The 21,538-nt window shown below is 36.5% G+C and overlaps 1 protein-coding gene across 1 annotated transcript in view; it reads right to left on the reverse strand.

Annotated features, from left to right (window-relative positions):
- The window catches only part of RYK (receptor like tyrosine kinase), a gene marked incomplete at both ends in the record, with an annotated part of 89,646 nt that overhangs the window by 38,729 nt on the left and 29,379 nt on the right, over positions 1–21,538 (reverse strand). The window contains 7 exons of the mRNA XM_084232434.1: positions 1,515–1,601; positions 3,351–3,476; positions 4,563–4,663; positions 9,805–9,949; positions 13,703–13,756; positions 15,882–16,016; positions 17,926–18,025. Of these exons, the coding sequence (XP_084088560.1) occupies positions 1,515–1,601; positions 3,351–3,476; positions 4,563–4,663; positions 9,805–9,949; positions 13,703–13,756; positions 15,882–16,016; positions 17,926–18,025 (748 nt within the window). The remainder of the gene's footprint in view (positions 1–1,514; positions 1,602–3,350; positions 3,477–4,562; positions 4,664–9,804; positions 9,950–13,702; positions 13,757–15,881; positions 16,017–17,925; positions 18,026–21,538) is intronic.

Consider the following 21,538-nt stretch of genomic DNA (forward strand, 5'->3'; position numbering starts at 1 on the left):
CCCCCATCCAACCTTACATCACCCTACTCTGTACAGAAACCTCTAGTTAATTCAATATTTATTCAGAACTAATTAATAAAAGCATAGCTCTAAATTGTCCATAGAATATTTACAAATATTTATGAATCCTAAAAGAAACAGGAGCAGGTAATGTTTCTTTTGAAAAAAGGAGTGTAACAAGAGGCAGTAGTTATTACATTTATAAGAATAAAAGTGTAAAATATTCATTAAAGCTAGTTAGAAAACCTAGTCAGAGTTAACTTAAATATTAACCTTTGGAAGTATTTTGGAGGCTAGAAGAAGTAAGTGAAAAAAATAATGAAAAATATAAAAAGTTAAATCATTTCTTCAGAAAAAATAAAAGGGCTGTGCGTTTCTGCAGCATTCTTCAACAAGCAATTTTGCTAAATTCAAAGCAATCAAATTCCAAAGATTTTTTTTGCTGGATTGATATAACTCAAGTTTTTAGAAATAATAAAGATAAACCCTTCATACTTTGCAAGAATTCCTTTCAGTAAATTTAGAAACATAAGTTCTATAAACTAAATTTATAATAAACCTCATAAGACTGTCACCTCCTACTCATAAAAGTGAATTAAATTTTTCCCTCAATTTCTACTTTCAAAACACTAAATATTTTTCCAAAATTAATATCTTATCATCCCAACCTACAGCAGATACTGTTAGACATTAACATCCTATAAATACATTTTTCTTTCTCTTAAAAGGCACAAATAATAGACTTAAGATTATTTAAGTTTTTACAGACATCAGTTAAGAAATAATTAAAAGTCTAGTATTTCAAAAGGTCTTATAATTTATTAGCATTAGGGAATAAGCTATACATAATATTATAGTGTATTTTGATAGGAACCTCTAATTGAAAAATATGTATAAATCGATAAATGAAAAAATTAGGCATCACATTTCAATAGGTGGCCCAAAGCACAGTATGTGAAAATGGGTATTCTGTTCATGAAAACATTAACTACCTTTAAGAGAAAAATCTGGAAATATCTAACAAATTTTAAATATAATCAACTGTTCAGCCAGCAACTCCAACTATGAATATACCTGAAAAACTACATTAAGAAATATTTTTCTGCAACAATAAATATAATAGCCAAAAAGGGGGGGGGGGTTGAAGGAAGACAAACAGTTGCTTGAGTAATGTCAGCCTAGGGCTAACTGTTTTTGTCTACAATGAGGGGATACTAACAACAATGCTTTTTAAGAGAGAAAAAGATAGTGCCAAAAAATTTTAGCCTAGGATAAAGATAGTAATAGATACAGCAACAATAAAGTCAAGTGGATATAGTTTAACCAAAAGCCTAAGTAATTTCTAATAAATGTTTATGTCTTGATTTATTAGACTGTATCCAATACCTAATGAGGTCAACCCAAATCTTCTAAAAAAGCCTCAGGTGGACTGATTTAAAGGTCTGGCACACACTGAGAATCTATGCCACATTAGACAGGGTAGCACTGTGGAAACAGTATAGAAAATACCCTACCTTTAACTGTTTTTACAAATGCCTGCTTTTCTTTATTTGGATCTTTTTCATCTACTAAAATCCCATGGAAAATACGGCCGAAAGTACCTAAAAAAAAAATAATATTTAATGAGATCATGTGAAAACCTTCATAAAATTATAACTACCAAACTTTCTGGCACAATCTAACTTAAGCATAACAAGGGTATATGTGATAAACAACATGACTCTAGCCCTGGCAATGAAAATCTTTGTCTTTTAATGACTAGTTGAAGTTCTTTGTGACTATTAAATAATCCTAACTTGCTTTTAAACTAAGCAAGCTGTCGCCCGCTGCTCCCCTCAGCAGTGTACTTCGTTCGGTCCTTCTGCCTGTTCTGCTCCCTGCTCTTTTCTCTGCTCTGGCTCTGGTGAATTCTCTCACCTTCCTGTGCTTCTGACTGTACCCAGTGCTTGTAAATAAATAAATCTTAAAAAAAAAAATCTCTAATACAATGTTCATTGAAAATCAATCACAGCTTTCTCTCACTAGAAACTTTTACTTTCCTTCCTTCACATTTTAAAAAATATGTTTGCAAACAGTTTTACTTTGCTGCAGATACCTTGCATATGAAGATGCGTGCTCTAATGTCTTTCCCTCTATGACTTAGAGTTATTGGTGCCTGCCTAGTAGGAGTCAGAGGTCTACGAAACAGTGTAACTTCGATGCTTGAGGCAGAAAAAACTTTTGGATAATCTTTATTTAAGACACTTTGCTTAGAACTGAGTAAATATTTTCAAACACTGTAGCTAATACATAGCCAGAACTATATACCTTGACCCCTTTGATACCCGAAGTTTACCTTGCTTACACTTTCACTCTCTACCAGAATAGGACTGTAACAACTTCTACCCTGTCTTCCTAGTACCTATTCCCACTTATAAAAAGCATTCCTAAACATATACTTAAAATCCATTATGAATGTAGGGAATATATACAAAAGAACATCTGTGTGTATGTGTGTGTGTGTGTGTGTGTATAACCTTACAAAAAGGTTACTATAATTGATAGTCCTATCAGCAATGTATAAGAGCGCTTGTTCCCCCATTCCATCTGTCAGCCTGGATGTTATCTATCATTTTAAATTTTGCCAACCTGACAGATGAAAAATGATATGCAACTATTGTTGTATTTGACCTCTTTTTTATTGTTAATTAGCCACTGTGTTTTCTTTTATGAATTTAAAAATAAGCTATAAAATAGCTTATTATTTATTATTTTTATAATAAAAGGAAAGCAAAGATGAGCAAGCCAGGAAGGGAAAGGGTATTATTTTGTACTAAACACCTATTACGTGTTAGTTCACTGAATATATACCATTTCATCTAATCTTCATAACTACTTTAAGAGTTGATACAGTTCAAATTTATGGAAGAGGAAACTGACATGGAAGACATTAGGTGATTTCTCGAAGGTCTCATAGGTAAAAAATGGGAGTGGAACTTGAGTATAACTCCAAAACCCATGCACTTCTTCTGCTAGACCCCTCTTACTATCTGTCAGATAAAAAACAATTTAGAATACTTTAAAGAGGCCTGCCAGGATGTGATCATCTTTAAACAAGAACTACAACAGAAAAACATACTTTAAAGATAACAAACACTAAAATATATGCTTTCATATACTTGAAAATCAAGAATGCACCAAAGCTGCATTAAGGTAAATAAAAGATTTAAAGAAAGAGAACATGAAAATCAGATTAACAAGTGCTTTCTATCATTAGACACAAAGTGAGATGGAATTCATAGAATTTGAAACAGAAAGATTTTAATGCTAACATTAAATCTTCCCTGAAAAATTGATTTTGAGATCAATACCTTCTTGGAGTACATCTTTTAGAGTTATCCTCTCCCTTGATATTGCTATATCCTTCACCTTGGCTTTTGCTTCCAAAAGGGTGACACTTCTCAGGTCATTCTTCTCTATCCTCAAGGTGGGATAACCTGAGGAGCCAACATAGCCAAACCAAGAAATATAAATACCCTTAATATAGCCTCAGGGTAGTCAACTAGTTCAGGTAGTGCCTCAGGACTAAAGTAACAGGAATTAATAAGTATAAGAATCATAAAAGGAAAAAGGTATATACATGAGCAGAAAGGATTGCTTATGAAAATCAATTTAAAGAAATATTTTTTAATCTACTACAAAATCTTAAAAAGCAGAATTAAAACAAGAAATACTTAAAAATAATACTATCATCTCAATTGTCTTTCAATCAAATGAAACAAGCTTTGATTGATAGAATTTAATTTTTTTATTGGCTGTTTTTCTTCCAAAAGATTTTCTAATATAGTCTCCTAACAAAAGAACTTTTTAAATGAGAACCTAATCAATCAATGTGATTATCACTAAGTCAAGACTGGACTTGTGAACCCACTGTTTATCCTAACGATTATATTATTATTTGTATGGTTAATGATTCCAAATTATTTTAGACATAATTTATATACTAATTTATTATATACACAATTTATATACATAATAATACTCCAAGAGTATTTTCTCCCCAAGTATCTACAAATTACAGTGCAAAAACTTTCATAAAATCCTATTTTAAAAGAGGAAACCAGATCCCATTCTCTTAAATCTCATGGCAGCTAGCTTCCTATTATGGTAGAAAACAATGTAAAAGTCTTACCATGGTCCATAAGAACATCAAACAACTCATTAAATCCAAAGCTTCTGTTTTCATGCACCTCAGTAGCTTACTCTAATTACCTGAAAATCTTCCTTCTGAATCTTTGTAAAAGTTGATTCGGTAGCCCTCTCAACAGTTAATCTATGGAAATCTCCCCAAATCAAATCTAATTCTAGCAATTAAGCTTTAATTTTATTTTTAATACTCTGACTTTAGACTATTTCATTCAATATCCTAGAAAGCAAAATTTGAAGGTTAAGGTTAATTTATTACATGTTAGGCACAATGTACATAGAACAGTACACACATCTCCCAAGTAATGAGCCACAGAATAGTACTGATAGACCATACAACTTTGGTAAATCATCTTTAGAATTAAATTAACTCTTACTGGTGATAGGAGTTGCATTGTTGGGTGTGTCAGCTCTCAGATACTGAGTCGTCTGTGTTGAAGGCTGAGACAGCCCTTGGGAACTACTGCTGGCACTGATGCTGCAAACAATTTTTAAGAGAAAATAACTGGCAAGTCAGCTTAAATGAGAAATTTCCTTTTCCATACATATAAAATGCACACAGCTATATAATCAGTCTAAAATTTTGAAGGAGATCATAACAATGCATGAATCTTTATCACAAATGTTCTGTATTGAAATTTTAAACTACCTTATAATGTATACTCTTTTTACTTTCTATCTCCACTATCTAGCAGGTTCATTTTATCAAAGTCATTAAAGAAAGTACTAGTCCTCAGAAGTCACAGAAAGCAGTCCTGAATCTCACACAATGATATACTAGGGAATTATAAGGATCATCTCTTAGAAAAAGAGCCAGTGCCATTCAACTAGATTGTTTTTAAGAAAAGGTTCAGAAAGGATTCTGTTCATGATGGTCCAAAATCAAGTGGCCTGCAGATGAGGAAATAATAAAGCAAATCAAAAGTGTTGATATGCTTAAAGCTTGGAAAGGCATATCCTATCTGATTCAAGTTCGTTTAATCACATACATTTGGCTTCTTTTAATTTCCCTAATCCTATCTATAGAATTTATGAAACTTACCATAAACCTCTAGTACTTGAAACATGATACCATATTCTTTTAATAATACTGGAGACCCAGAAGATGGAAGGTTCATGTAACTTCTAACTCTACATTTGAGATTACTGCAAATCAATGCCTCACAAATGTGTACTTTTGCCTTTTCAGGCAACAGCCTTATTCCACGTCACCCTTGAGCACAATCCAGTCCCACTGCCTCTACTCCTATAAATGTGCAGCAGTAGAAAATGAAGTACAGAAATTCAGCAGGAAGAGTGAAATCACACAGCAGAATGTCAACCTTCCATGTTTCCCTTAGCAGGATTAGCAGAACCCAATCAGAGTTCCTGACTTTCTTAAACATTCAAAGTCTTTTAACTGACCACTTCCCACACAATAGGTCTGTATTTTCAAAACCCAATGATTAAAAAAAAAATACAGAATGAAAAAAAGCTGCTATTCAAGAGCTGAACTGTATGAATTTATACAAGCAGTGGGTATGGGGGGAAATACAGTAAAGTGATGAAGAACATAAACCATGAAATCAAAACTGCCAGCACTGCTTTTTATCAGCTGTACGATCTACGGCAAACAAAATATTTTGGAGCCTCAAATTCCACATGGATTTTAAGGAACATAATACTAGCTCCTGACAAGGCTGCTACAAGGATTAAATGAAAAATATATAGGCAAGGCATTCAGAACAGTGCCTGGCATTCAAACATATATTCACAAATTATTATTACTAATTATTTTTATTACTAACATTATGTTTTCCCAATCCTTAGATTATAAAGGAACCATGGGGTATCTGTTTTTGCAGTTCTCAAATATCAGTCTAGAAATCAAAGTTGTTAAAAGTCCGTGATTCAGTAATGAGAAGGAAAAACAAGCATTACCATCCCCAAAGAGGTGGAGGGAAAAACTTCAGTTTACTTACTTAAAAAGGGACTAAGAAAATTTGCTTCCCCAGATTTCTGAGAGGTTCAAATTATATAAAAAATGTGAAAGTCCTACTTAAACATTGCCTGCATCACTGCAAGTTGAAAAAATGTACAACCTCAAATTAATCACTAGAAAATTGTGCTGATCTCCATTACATGAACAATAGGTGGCACTGCAGTACCACTTCAGAAAAGACACTGGGCATATAAAGATGTAATGAGTATGAACACGTCAATTTTTCATTCATTCAACAGATATTTGGGAGGGGGCCTGTATAATAAGTGAAGCACTATATTAAGTGTTCAGAACAATCCTCTTTGAAACCAGGTTTACTATTATGAGAAAAGCAGGGAGTTGTAGGAGATCTACCCTTGACACCAAGTAAAGTTAATTTTTATCTAGCTACATCACAGGAAGTGGAAAATTAGACAAAATGTACATTTACTAGCACTTACTAGTTTAAAAACAATCTAAATAAATCACCTCATTTGACTTTCATAAGCAAGTAAGAATAGTCAGGGAGATATTAACATTATTTTAGAGTCAAAGTTAGAATTTGGGCAAAGGTCATTGTCCTTCAGAGAGCACATATTCTGTTTTTATGTGTAACTCATTTATTTATTCATTCAAAAAATATTTATTTAGTTGTCTACTACTTGCCAGGTACTATGCTGAGGACACAGCAGTAAGCCTAACAGAAAAAGATCCTCCCCTTCTGAACCAACATTCCAGTGGGAACTTCTTGTTTAATACTGGCCTCATCTACAAACATTATAAACCTAATGAGAATAGGAAAAGTACCTGTTTGTTCACTCCTCCCACCTAGCACATAAGTCAGTGCCTGGCACAACAGGCCCCAAGCGAGTCCAATGATGCCTCAGTAAGGGCTCAATTAACACTTACTGAATTAATCAATCAATGAACTGAGAAAACCACACCTCTAGGAATAGAAAGACATAAACCAGGAGAATGGTCACTTCTGACATTAGCTACTGATATATATATTCAAAGACACAAAGAATTATTGGTGTTGCAAATGTTTTTGCCTCTCTCTACTCATTCTTCATGCAACATTCACTCAGGAGACACCTATTAGGCACAAACTACAGAAAGCAAATATGAGAAATAAAGGAGACTTTGTCACCAGTAATGGGAAGGGTGGCTGGGTAGAAGAGATAATGAAAACTGATTATATTGGCAAATAACAAGTTAAAGTACACCATAAAAGAGGAACGAACTTTCCTACAACCATAAACTACAATAGGGACAGGCTCTACAGTATGGATCAACCCCTTTGTGGAAAGAGTTACGTGTGAATGTGAGAAAAAGCTTTGCCTCTCCGGGATAAGCTCATCCAGAATAACAGAGACTGAAAATCAGATGAATTTATATTGTCAGGAGCAGGAAAGCTACAGACTGGCTCCACTGCGCTGGTATGAATAAATCTCAGGTAGTTTTATTCTCTGCCATTTAAGATGCTCTATTAATAAAAGGACTCTGACTCCTAAGTGCCTGAATCTCTCTATCCTTAGTCTATCACTACTAGCATTACTACAACCTGCTGGAGGAAAAAAAAAAAACATAATAATGGCATATACTATACAGCAGGACTTTGTTCTAAGAATTTACAGTATTTTCTCATTAAACCTTACAACACTCCTACTAAGTACATGCCATTATTATCTCTGCTTTATAGCAGAGAAAACTTACTCTATCTAGACCATAAAGCTAATGGCCAGAACTCAAACAGAAGTGCTGTGGCTTCAGAGTCCATGCTCTCAATCAGTAGACTATGCTCTGAAAATACATATTATAAAATGTTGCTTTAATTCAGAGAGTATCTGGAAGCCTTCACCAGAAAGTCAGAAAACTAAAGGACATCAATTCCTTTTTAGATGGTATTAGATGATTTTAGTAGGCATAGGTATATATGTCCCATGGACTCTAGGTTCTTACGCAACTCTGGCCTTTGTAGGTTCACAGCCCTAGCACACAAACAAGCATTAAAGAAAAATGCAACCCTATATGCATATCAAGACTGACTTCTAAATGCCATGCTTTTCAGTGAACCCTCTAACTCTACTTGTATCCTCTCTCAAGTCCTATCAAAATGTTCCTGTTAACTTCATTTTCCATTCAGTAATTTCCAAGCGCCACATATTCCCCTATAAGAAATCGAAATTTAATTTCACCACCACCAACTACAGAAAACATATTCTGAAGCACATTACCCTGTATTTCTCATTCATTCTTTTTCCCTTTTCTTTCTATACTCAGGTAAAGTAAGTAAAACAGTGGGGACAGAAAGCACTTAGGGTCAGGTATTAAATGCAACCAAGCTCCCTTCCCCTTGTGGTTTCTGTTTATGCCACAAATATGTAAACCCATTGTATGAAAGACACTGCACTAGGACTGAGGATTCAGTCACTAACAAAATACACTGCTCCCTAATTGGATAAAGGTTACTTTTTAGTAGATGACAAAAAAGTATTATAGAAGGAAAAAGGATAATAACTGCTGCCAAAAAGAAAGAAAGGCAATGCTAGAAAAGCAGAGAGCCCTGTGGGCAGAAGGAAAATATGAAGAAATGTGCTAAAGGGCAAGGTGTAAGGTAAAAGTAAGGACTAAGTAATCAATTGGCTGGAACACAAGTAAGGATATGCTGAGAAAGAAAGATTCAGAGAGTATGGGCGATACATCGCCATATAAAGGAAGGGACTGAAAGCCAAGTCATGAAGCAGAGAATGTCTTTAATCAGCAACTGGGAATCACTGAGGAGGGAAACAAGAATTGTTGGGAAAAGAAACCTGTCTACTACTCTGATCTTTCCCTCTTTCTCTATCCTGGCTACAATGTTCTCCCTGCCATCTCTGACTCATCCAGGCTAGGACAAGCACCTTTTGCATTCCCACACTATACTACACATATCACCATCATCAAATTTATAAACTTTTATAATTATGGGTTAGTGGCAAAGATTAAATACTTGAAGCCATGAGGTATATCATTAACATTTTTATTCCCAGCATTTAGCATAATATCTAACCCAGTATAACTCAAAGGCTATATATCAGAATCATCCAGGAACCTTTAAGAAAAATACCATGCCCACACACTAGTATACACCAATCACATCAGAATCTCTGGAAGTGGGACCCAAGTACTGATGTTTAAAAAGCTTCCCCAGGATTTCAATGTGCAAGCAGGTTGAGAACCAATGGGTTAAGTCACAGCAGGTTCTCAGTAAATATTTACTGGAAGAATGGCTGGCTAAAAGGCTGGCTGGCTGATTGGATAATGATGGTGGGACAAAAGAGGAGGAAGAAACTGGGTTACGTTTAAAAGGTACTAAGAGTCTAGAATAGAGTCATATCAAAGGGGTGGGTAAAAAATTAATCTCCATTTCCTTACCACCAACTAGTAAACTGATTTTTGACTTCACAAATTAAAAACAAACAAACAAACAAACAAACAAAACCAGAGAAACACAATGACAGTAATCACAAAGACAGTAATTTTTCCCTTCGCTTAGACTTAGTTATCCTCCCTCCTTCCCCTCCACCACCAAATGCCAGTGTGCATGGGTGTGTATGAACCCACATCTAAATGCAAGTAACCGCTTTTTTTTTTCTTCCCCAAAATATAAAGAATACCTGTCATCCAGTTCAATCCTTTTCATACTATGAAGGTGCAAAACAGCTAATATTATTGCTACAAGAAATATTACTGCACAGCAAACCCCTACACTGATATAAAACACACGAGTAGAAGTGGTTGGAGCTGCATGTACAGGATCATCTGAAATGAAAATGAAAAACACATTAAGCTTTTTAAATATATATATAAATTGCTTATGACCCAATATACACAATGAGTTTCCTGTTCTTGGTAAAAGATTTTCATTTCATGTGTCCTTTCTTTGATAAAATTAGTCACCAGTAGTGTGATGTAATTTTCACAATTTTTAAAATGTTTTTGTTGTAGCTTGAAAAAAAAAAGATTTTAAACAGAACTTCTGGCTAAAAAAGTGTAACAGTCATTTGCAAATGGTGTGTCCATACAGTAAACCATCTGTAGAAGTGCTATTCAACAGAACTTCCTGCAGAGATAGAAATGTTCTGCAGGTCGCTAACAAAGCAGCACTAGACCACCTGTGCTATCAAGCACTAGAAAAGTAGCATGAGGAACTGAAGTTTCATTTCACTTTAAGTAATTTAAAGTTCAATTGCCACATGTTTGAGGGTCAGATTACTTTTGTGCCAATGACCACTGACTTACAGGAGAAGGACTATACAAAAGGGACCCACAAGTTAAAAAAACAAACAAACAAAAACTCCATCTTTTTCTCTTCTGAGGTAATAATTTATTTTACTTATCTATTTTTAAAGAGAAAGGCAAGAAAATAAGGCTCAACTCATTAAATAATATTCAAGTTTTATATCATTCAATATAGAGAAAGTGTCAACAATAGAAGTGACTCAAAAACATAGACACACAGAGGCAAAGACACACATGGTATGAGGAACAGAGAGGAACACAGAAATAGAAGCATTTTCAGGATTCAAGTGGGGTTAGTGAGTGTTCACATCATAATTCCACTTAGTAAAACCTTAGCGCTTTGAGTTTTACCTTAAATTAAATAGGAAATTATTACAAGGAATGACATACATTATCATTCTTGGGAGAAAAAAATGACTCTGCATGCAGTGTAAAGAATGCTGTATAGGGGGCAAGAGCAGAAAAAAACAAGGAACAATTTTAAAGTTACCACAGCAGTCCAAGAAAGAGACAGCTGTGGCTTAGGCAAGAACCTTATAAAGAAAATGAGAAATTAATGGATTAGGAAGCAAAATCAACAGACCTTTGCTAATAAATGACACTGGGGTAAAGGGCCAAGAGGAATCAAAACTTTGGCTTAAAGAATTAGGTGGACAGGCAGCTCTCCTGCCTACTTGTGACATTTCCCTTTCATTCATCTAATAAACTTAACCTTTTTGGAGATATATATATATATAAAGAAGTAGGTGGATAATGGTACTTCCTACAAAGATAAGAAGTAGAGAGAATCAAGAGTTTGCTCCGGTGAAGATAAATTTGAAGTACCTAGTACAACTTAACAAGGAGAAGTAAATTTGACAGAAATGTAAGTTTAGAGCTCTGGAGATAGGTCAGGACAAAAGTAAAAACTATAGCTTTCAAAAGCAGGAAAATAAAATTGCTTTCTAAAACTTAAACCTTGAGTCAACAAACAATAAGTTATAAACAAATTAATACAAAAAGAGAAAATGGCTTCTAAGGCAGCTTGATAGATTTAACTGTAGCATGAAAGAAGGCCACCAGTTACGGAATCTTAGAAAACGTTGATCCCAAAAGCTGATGCTGGCAGTCTCTACCCAGGTTCACTCCAGGACAGAGAAGAGAAAGCCACTCTGCTGAACCCCAAAGCTCCCTGCTCTATTACTTCCAAATTCCCATTCCCCTACTCTGACTTTTCACCTACCACTACCTGGCTACTCTTCAGGTCTCAGATGAAATGTCACTATCCTCAAAAAGCTGTCCCTCATGCCTTCACAGACGAGGTTCTGTACTCTGCTCTTCAGGAACTGTGTGCTTGTCCTACCACAGTTGACTTGCTATGTTGTTATCACTGACAACTGCCCTGTCGACCTCCATTACTATATGATAAGCCCTTGAAAGTCGGGTCTGTTTTGCTCAGTTTAATCCTCTGCCTCAATCACACTACCTGGTACATCATAAATTCTCAATAAATGTTGGCTGGATGCATAAGTAGGAAGGGAAGGAAAGAGGGACTGAGGAAGACACAAGCAAGAATATGCATTACTCTATTCTCTTTCTATGAAATAACATCCTACTAGTCTGAAAGAAATGACTAAAATCACAAGAATTTTAAAAGTAAACCTAAGGAGCTGATGTTTTTAAAAATAGCATTTCTACACAGAGATAAATCCAAATGAAATATTCTCAAAAAGCTGACAACATCTCATATTATTTTTCCATCAAAAAACATCTACTTTGAAACATCCTGATACTCTGAACCTCCTGAGGTGATGAAAAAGATAAAATAAGAAAGATACACTACCATGTGAAATATTCTTGCCAAGAGTTGGTCCTAAGTCTAATCAAGTATGAAATCTACCAGTTTCTAGGAGAGACAAAACCATGTCAAATGTCACAAGGATGCAGATTTGGGGAACTCTATGGGATAAATGACTCAATTTCTTTAGCAAATAGGTGTTATTAAAAGGAGAAGAGGTGGTATCTAATTAATATAAAACTCATATCAACCAAATATAGTATATATAGGCTTCATTTAGATCCTGATTTGGGTGGGGGGGAGCAGGAACTATAAAAAGACAATTTTGAGACAATCAGATTAATTTGAACGTAGACAAGCTATAGAAGATGTTAAGAAATTATGTTAATTTTTATAAGTGAAGAGTTGTTTTTTTTTTAAAGATTTATTTATTTATTTTATACAAGAACCGGGGTACAGGCCAGATGTGCGGAAGGGTGAGAGGCTTCACCAGAGACAGAACGGGGAACAGAACAGGCAGACTGACAAAATACACTGCTAAGGGGAGCAGCGGGTGAGATAGGAGAGGTCTGTCATGCCATGTGGGACCCTTACCAGTGGCTGGGCATCAAACCGGTGCTGCAGAGGCTGCGGGCAGCTTTGCAGCCCAGCACTCAACCACTGCCCCACCAGGGGAGGCCCCGTGAACAGTTATTTTAAAGAGAGCCACATTAACCCTTCATGGATGAAAATGCTATGATACTGGGAGGTATATCAAGACACTGCCTTTTGACCCACCTACCCATCCAAGAAAGGAGGGATTCAATGGAACACCACTGACAAAATGCTGATCATTATTCAAGGAGGGTGATGATCACACGGGGGTTCGCTGGAGCACTCCCTTAATTGTTGTGCACTTGAAATACACACAACCCCTATTTTTTTTAAGTTTACTTTGATGAGGAGAAGCTTAGTAATATTTTAAGATAAGGTTATTAAAAGTATATCAGCAAGAGCAAGAATCAATGATGTACCCATGTCAGAAAAGGAAAAAAGAAGTCACAGTTATACTATCTAAATACAACTATTACCAAAAAATAAACATCTACTTTGAATTTCAGCTTTGTAGGTTCAAATCATGTGGTTTCTTTTAAGCTCACATTTCTCACTTGGATCAAATGAGCTAAAGGTTAGGTTCAGGTCACAAATCAGAATTTTCTCAACTTCTCCTAAACTTTATATTTCATGTTCACACTTTAGTAGTGACCATTTGAAATGATGTGCTATAAATTCTTGCAAGATTTTTAGATCATCTGTTATATATGTAAACTTCACCTTCTAAAATTTTCAGTATTTTGATAATTTCATATGACTATATAATCTACAAAATATCAGTGAAATAAATAACACAGTGTCATTTATCTTTAGGAAATTACAAGCCTCCAAACTTCATGTAACGATGTTCATTTACAATCAGCCTTTTTTCATTAATAGAGAAAGATGAATGCAACACTTACAAATAGTTCTGCTAGTGTTTTTGTCCAAGGGTGAAGTTTTTACTTCTTCAAGCTCTGAAGTAAAAAGGAGATAAAAGATACTTTAGAAATTCTTTTCCAAGAAAACCCTCAAATACTGTAATTGCATTTTCTTAATTTTGTGATCTATCAGAATGCTGCCTGAATAAGTAACAAGATACTTGCTGCAAGAAAATAAATGCTGCATTACTATCAGATAATCATCAATCAACCTTCTATGGCCAGCACTGGCCTAAGTGTGTAGCTTTTAGATGCTCATTGAAAAAGTGTTTCAGTGGTCAAGTTTCAGTGGTTTGGGAAAAGTCACATACTATAACCTCTGTGGAGACTCACAGTGCCCCATGCACATTGCCACTAGCACACGGTGCACAGGCTCTAGGGAGGGCCAGAGTAACAAAATTTGTCTGATCCAGTAGTCCCCACCCTCATATGATAAAGAGCCTTTCTTGCCAATTAATATCCATTAACATTCAACAGCACAGATAAATTTTCTGTGCTATGTTTTTAAATGTAATAGAGTGAAAAATCAAATACACAAATACATGAAAACATATGAATTCATGACTAGAGAAGTAGGACCACCAAATAAAGAGGAGGGTACTATATTACACTTATGTCTACAATGGAATAGAAAACTGCACCAAAAGAGAATTTTAAAGTTAATTTTCATATATGTGTTAAAGAAAATGGGGACAATATGGAATCTTCCTAAATATCTGTTAATCCTTAACCTTAGTGGATATTAGCATTGGTGGGCTCCACAACCAATTTTTTGGCCAACATTCTGCCTCTAAGCATTAACAGATGAGGGGATGTGGTACGGTCATTGCACACCTCCCTAGAGATCAGGAACTGGAGGTTTCACACTACTCACTGACCAGCTATGCTGGGTAGGTGGCCACGCCAGGGTCAATCATAAAAGAATTACATTAAAGCAGAGGGTCTCTTAAGTCTACTTTAATGTTAAAATTACATGAAAGTAGGTATACAACTAAATACATGAAAACTCAAAAACATATCACAACTTGAAAGCTAAGAGGTGTTCATTTTTCATTTAAAAAATGTTCATTCTAATGTAGTATGGCTTTTTGATTGGAAAATATCTGAACATTAGTCATTATAACTCACTTCAGGTCTCAGTACAAACTTCGATTAGTATGTTAAAAATTTAACAAGGCAGCTAAGAGCATGGGTTGCATCCCAACTGTACCACTTGACTTTCTGACCTTGGCAAGTTGGTTAGATTCTCTCAACCTCAGCTTCCTCTTTAGAAAATGGAGATATGGAGAGAACCTCCTCCCTAGGGTTGCCCTAAAGATCAAATGGGTTTAATGCATGTAAAATACTTGGAATACAAGCTTACACGTTTTCTTTTCATTCCTAGTTCAGACACTAACCAGCTCTACCTACATGACCTTATAAAGTCAGTCACTTTACCTTGTCTAGAATTTAAAGTTAAGTGGGTTGGACTCAACCTTTAAGGAGAACACTAACATTCTTTGATCTATAATCTAGACCTCTCTTATATTCAGTGCAATTTCTTGAATTGGATTTTTCAAAACCAAAAATGATTAATTTTTATTAAGTATTCACTTATGGTGAGTACTCAGGTTAGATTCAATTGGTGTATATAAAGAAAAATCTCTAAGTCTCTGAAACAGATCATGCTCATTCTACAGGTAAAAATACTGAGACTTAGGTTAAGAAACTTGTTCCAATGTCCTGGCAAGGGCAGAGCTGTGATTCTGACCCAGGTTTATCTGGGCTCATGGATATTTATCTGGGCTCATGGATACCGCTGTATAGGGGTAGCTTTATAAGGGAAACATAGTAACACACGGTTACTCAAGGATTCCCATCAGAATTACCAGATTTCTTTACCTCTTCAGCTGCATCAGCACTATCTTACATTGCTAATGGGAACTGTCCAAGCAATTTTGATGAAAGATTTCGAGCAAAGAGAGACTGTGTCATCTGAGTGAGAATTGTGGCTGCAAGTTATCTGATGATTAACTCCAAATTTCATCTGTTAGTGCTCTTTTTTTCTCATTTTGCAACTATATTCAAGACTTGGTGACAAATCAGCAAAAAGATGACAAATCTAATTTTGACATTCTCACATCTATATAAAAACACACATTTTGGTAAATAAATTCCTTACTTTTGTAGCACATTTTCCTTCTTTTAAAATTTAAGACTGTAAAATTTTTTGAAGAATTTACTGTCAAGTTGAGCTGCATAAGTATCATAACTTCAGAATCTACTTTGCCAGTACAGGAAAGTTCGACCCGAAACACTGTTTAAAAAAAAAGTAATTACTCATTAAATATCTTAGAATTATTTAATTTTGCTGCATAAAACTAAAAATGCATTTACATAAAATACTAAGCAGGAACTTTCAGAGAGTTTATTGGCAGAACACAGTTTCTTCAGACATTAAGTATTTTACTCATTATTAACACGAAAGTTAGCATTAAAGAATAAACCAAGATATAGAGAGAATTATTCTCAACTTTTGTTCAAGATTTTTAACACATCGCTTTATCTCATTATATTAAATCATAATGCTGTAGAATCATAAGGCAAACTCTGCTTACTTTATTAGTCATAGCAGCAATAGTTAACAACAAAAATTACTTAATAAAAAGGACATACCATCAAAATGCAATTATGTGTTACTCTGAATTAAAGGATTAAATATAAACCTGTAATGAATCTGATAAATTCTCAATTATGAATTTAAAAAAATAAAAACCTTTCTGAATAGAAACTGGCATTTTATCAATTACTATTGCAATGGAATCACATCATTTTTTGAAATCATTCAGTTTAAGGTTCTTTTCCTACAAACATAGAATAAATCATTCTCCCATCTGCATGAATGAATGAGAAATATGGACCCTTCTAAATATCTTTACTGATCCACGAACCAGCCTTCCTATGTTTTCTTTAAGTGCAATTTTTTTTTTAAAGGTTTATTTATTTATACAAGCACTGGGTACAGTCAGAAGCGTGGAAGGGTGAGAGAATCAGAATTCACCAGAGCCAGAGCAGGGAACAGAACAGGCAGACTGATGAAATACACTGCTGAGGGGAGCAGTGAGCACAGCAGGAGAGGTCTACGTGCCATGTGGGACCCTCGCCGGAGGCCAGGGATCCAGCTGGCGCTGCAGAGGCTGCAGGCAGCTTTGCAGCCCAGTGCTCAACCGCTGAGCCACCAGGGGAGACCCTCTTTAAGTGCAGTTTAATGTATGTCACTATTAACAGTGAACAAGACTACCAGGAAAAGTTCTACACAATGCTGTGGCTCACATTTTCAAAGTTCTAACAATCTGTATTTTCTTAAAATCTCTAATCTCCGAGGGACCTTTCTCAAAAGAAGTTAAATTTGTATAAATTTGATACTTAAATCATTTACTGAGTCACTACTGTGGACCATCAAGTATGAGACACTATGCTAGGCACCAAAAGAGCTGAAAAGATAGCTCCTGTCCGGCAGGTGGCCACAGGCTAGTAGGGAAAAACTGAAACAACGAATTACAAGATAAAATGATCAGCTCAGAAACAGTAAATACATGTTTCTATGGGGCAGGATAAGGGTTAACAGTAAGGAGAGCAGGAGACAGAAGAGGACAGGGCAGGTTTTGAGTCTTCCAGAGTGAGCAGTATGTATGCATTCGTAAGCAGAAAAAAGGAAAAGACAGTATCATGTGTACAGGCAAGAACATCAGAACTGCATTCGATGATGCGGCAAGTGCAGGAACAGACAGGTATGCAGGAGCAAAGGTTAAACGCAGCACTAAAGAGTCTGCAGTGCATTCAGTCGATGGGGGTCAGGGCTGATGGGCTTGATGGCACATGGTCAGGCATTAGTGTGCAATGATAATTACGCCACAGTGTGGGAAATAATGGAACAGGAACAAGACCAGACACAGGAACCCATGTAAAGGCCACTGCCAGTCAGCAATGCAAAAAAGGAGAAAAGAAGAACTGAAAAGAGATAATGCTAGAGGATAAGGAAAAGATGGAATGGTTTAAAACATGATGCAAATAAGCACTATTTACAAAAATTACTTATCGAAGTACTTAGGTATCTTATGCCTATCAAATAAGACACTACATATCAGTATTTAAACTGTTGTTGGGGAGATGTCAGTAACACAGTTTAAAACTGCATGTTATCTCTGTCTGAGACTCACTCTTACCTGATAAAGTGCGTGGAACTTCCCCTTGGGCAGAAATGTTAACCTGGGGCATGTCCATAGCCACAAAATTGTCTACTTGGAATCCCAACTTATATTCAACCTGTAAAATGGAGAAACAACTGAATCTGTGATAACAGAAAAAAGAACAGCTTGACTTAACTGATTAGCTCATTGACTAATAAATGCCATGAGCCTTTCACATGTGAAAATTATGCAGCTATAAAAAAATCCATTTGTCAGAAACAACCATGGATTTTTCAACTGGATAAAATTTCAACCCAGTAAGCCACTCTCTATTAAATGTCCAGAAAAACCACAAACTCCTGATAAAACCTGTCATCTAGGATTCAGAAATCTTGCTTAGGGCTACAGAGTCATCGATCAGGAAGACCTGAAAAGAAAGCTATGAAGAGCCAAGAGGTTGAGATGTGTAATTTACACACCAGGACTAGTCACTGATGTCTTCTCCGGTTGATGAGTCAAGCTCTGAATGCCTGCATGTACTGGTGAATGAAGGTGTATGCTCTACAACCCGCTGACCCCACGAGTGATTTCAAGGCATGAAATCTTCATGGAATATCTAGACCACATTCTCTTGTCTAACAGTACCCACTAAGAAAGTTCACGTTTGGATACCTATCTAACCTCTGAATCTATTTTTCAAGTGACTCAAAATCTAGAAGAAAGAGAATTAACTAAGAAGACATCCCTGGAACCCAGTACATATCAATACCTGGCCAACACATCATAGCTTCATGGAACCAACAAGCATTAATCAATAAATAAACCCTTGTTCCCAGAGAGATGTTCATGGGAGAAGCTCAAACTGCAAAGCAATAGCTGAAATTCACAATGGCTTCCACTGTCGAGACCTTGAAGTAATATTTCATGTTACTCTTTGTTCTGTTCATGGGGTCTTGATAAGAATATCCCTCTCCCAAACAAAGCTTTGGTGGAGAGCTAGAAATAGCAGAAGACAGGGGCAATCATTCTTTAAGAAACTTACTAGGACAAATTGGGGGTGGGGGGTAATCCAAAGTTTTTTTTTTCTTTTTGCAATAGAGATATTCAAATGTGGTTATGTGCTAATGAAAAAGTCAATGAAATAAATGGGACATAATATAGGTGAAAGGAAACAGCAAGAATATCACCCAAACGCTATAGGATATATAAATATTAAACTAAGTATACAAAGAATTTACTTGGTAAGTGCAAATTCACAACAAAGGAAAAGTTCTTGCTGCTTGCTGTGCGAGTGGCTTTGTTGCCTCTGACCATACTGTTGCCTCTGACCATACTGTCACTGCCACCAGGAGGTGCTATAGCACTATATAGCCCAGCAAGTTTGGGCCAAGAATGAGAAACCTTTCCAGAAGCACTCATTGACTAATTTCAAGAGAATGCACAGAATATCCCTATATTCATGCTATCTCTGAACAGGACAATACACAAAGACCAAGTGCACAAAAGAAATTCACACAGCAATCACAGAATTTGGAACCAAGAGAACCTATGACCCTTAGGTAAATGATTAACTTTTCCAAGTTCAGTTTTGGTAAAATGAGGAAAACACAACACTTTGAGTCAGTGTGACACAGGTCCCTCCTGACAAAAGCAGACCCCAGTGTCAACAGCAGTCACTCCCTACTGCCCCACTGCTCTTCTCCATAAGCCCCAGCCTACTCAAACCCAGAGACTCTGACATCAGCCTTCCTGTGCTCTGCCAACAACATGCTGCAGTCCTGTCTCCCATCTTGGGACCCACAGTATTCTAAACACCCTCAGTCCCACACCCTTAGCCTCTTCACAAACACCTTTCCCACCTTCTCCCTCAATCTGACTTTCCTCAGAAGTCATCTCTTCCCTCCATCATTCAGTTCCTACAACACCAGAAGTAGAATGAGAAAATAGGGTTAGCATTCTTTCAGGGTCATTTAGTCCTCTCTAAACATCTCTTCCTCATGTAATCCCCTCCCTATACGCTGAAGCTCACAACTTCTACTCATTATCTTTCATGCCAGAGGCCTTGGCTCTTGACTGTCTCCTGCCATCTTCCTGATGCCATCTTGATTTTCTGTCATCTTCAAATGTCAGTATTCAGTATTCCTACATACCAAAGAATTGCTTCATAACTCAAATAAATGCAAAAATACCCCTCTATCAAAGATCTCATCATTACCTCAGATTCCTGAAAAACCAGTTCTTTGTCTCCATCATTTTATTCAATTAGCATTTATGAAGCACATTTATAAGCCAAGGGTTGTGCTCATAGCTGAAATGCAACAACCAATTAAGCTATTTCTCTCCTCTCCAGTGCAGTCAGTAATTGGTTTTACTTTCCCATAACCTGTGCACCAAAGAAGAATGCTACTGACAAAAGTCGTATGGACACCCTCAACTATTTCACTCCCACACCCTTAGAGGGCGCCTCCAGCATCCTGGCAGCCCCTCACTCTACTCCTATTGCCCAGCACTGCTGGGAAAATGACTGCCCAGGAGAGAAGGGTATTTTCACACAATGATGACACCCCCGGCTCCCCACCCAAGTTCAGTGTAGTTGCTTAATCCTGCTCAGCAACCCCAAACCCTCTCTCCTACTCATCTCACCTCAAACCTCACAGGACCTCACCACTTCACTGTTACCCTTCTGGTTTCCTCATTTTTGGACAGTGTTATTGTCCCTTTTAGCTAGCACAAAGGGAGCCCCTTTCTGCCTTTCTTTTGAGTACCAGGCAAATCTGTTAAGGCATCCATCCTGTATGCTTCGGTCCTGAGGAAGACTTACTCTTATCGTAATGACAAACTCTTCTCCCTTAGTACGCTAGAAGTTTCAGACCACCAGACCACTTCACCACAAATGGGCTCTCATAGCATCAGCTGGTCTTTCTCATACCCCTTTATCTCCAATCTCTCCCACTTAGCTACTTAATAGTCTTACAGCCCTCAATTTGACAGATTCAAAGCCAAACTATTATGTTTCCCCACACTTGTTGTATCCTTTATTCAAGATCTCAGTTATCGTGCAGAGGCACAGTTAATCAGGGGCCAGAGCTCCTAGGAAAGCAGAGGGAAAGAGAATGGTGACTAGGGTCCAAGGTCCCGGTGCAGTGCTAAGGGTGGGAGTCAAGACTAGCACCTGAAGTATCTCAGTGTGACAAAGAGAAGAGGGCAGGAGGAGAAAAATGAACTAGTGAATGCAGATGGATAGAGTGAGGGGCATAGGGGGAGGTGAAAAAGGCACTGAGCAGTAGGTCTGAGAAGGCAAATTCTTTGACCAGAACAGCAGCCTAGAAGAGTATGAAGGATGAAAGCATGGAAGCTTGCCCTTCGTTGCTTCCCTTTTTGAGAACCCGTTTAAACATCTGAGGCATTCACAAGGCATTTCTCTTCCCTCTCTGAAATCTTTACATATAAATATTAAAACTGCACTTTCTGGGGTCAGAGAAGAAATTGCCAATTATTAAAGTTCAATTTTCTCTGCTTTGGCATGCATCAATTTATATGAAATCTCATGTCCCAATAATCCTTTGATGAAACATATCTGTTTTAAAGCTAACATTCACAACCTACTGGAACAAAGGAAATATGAACAGCAGTTATTTATCAGGAAAAA

The sequence above is a fragment of the Talpa europaea genome (genome assembly GCF_964194135.1).
Source record: "Talpa europaea genome assembly, chromosome: 4".
Classification (NCBI taxonomy): Eukaryota; Metazoa; Chordata; class Mammalia; order Eulipotyphla; family Talpidae; genus Talpa; species Talpa europaea.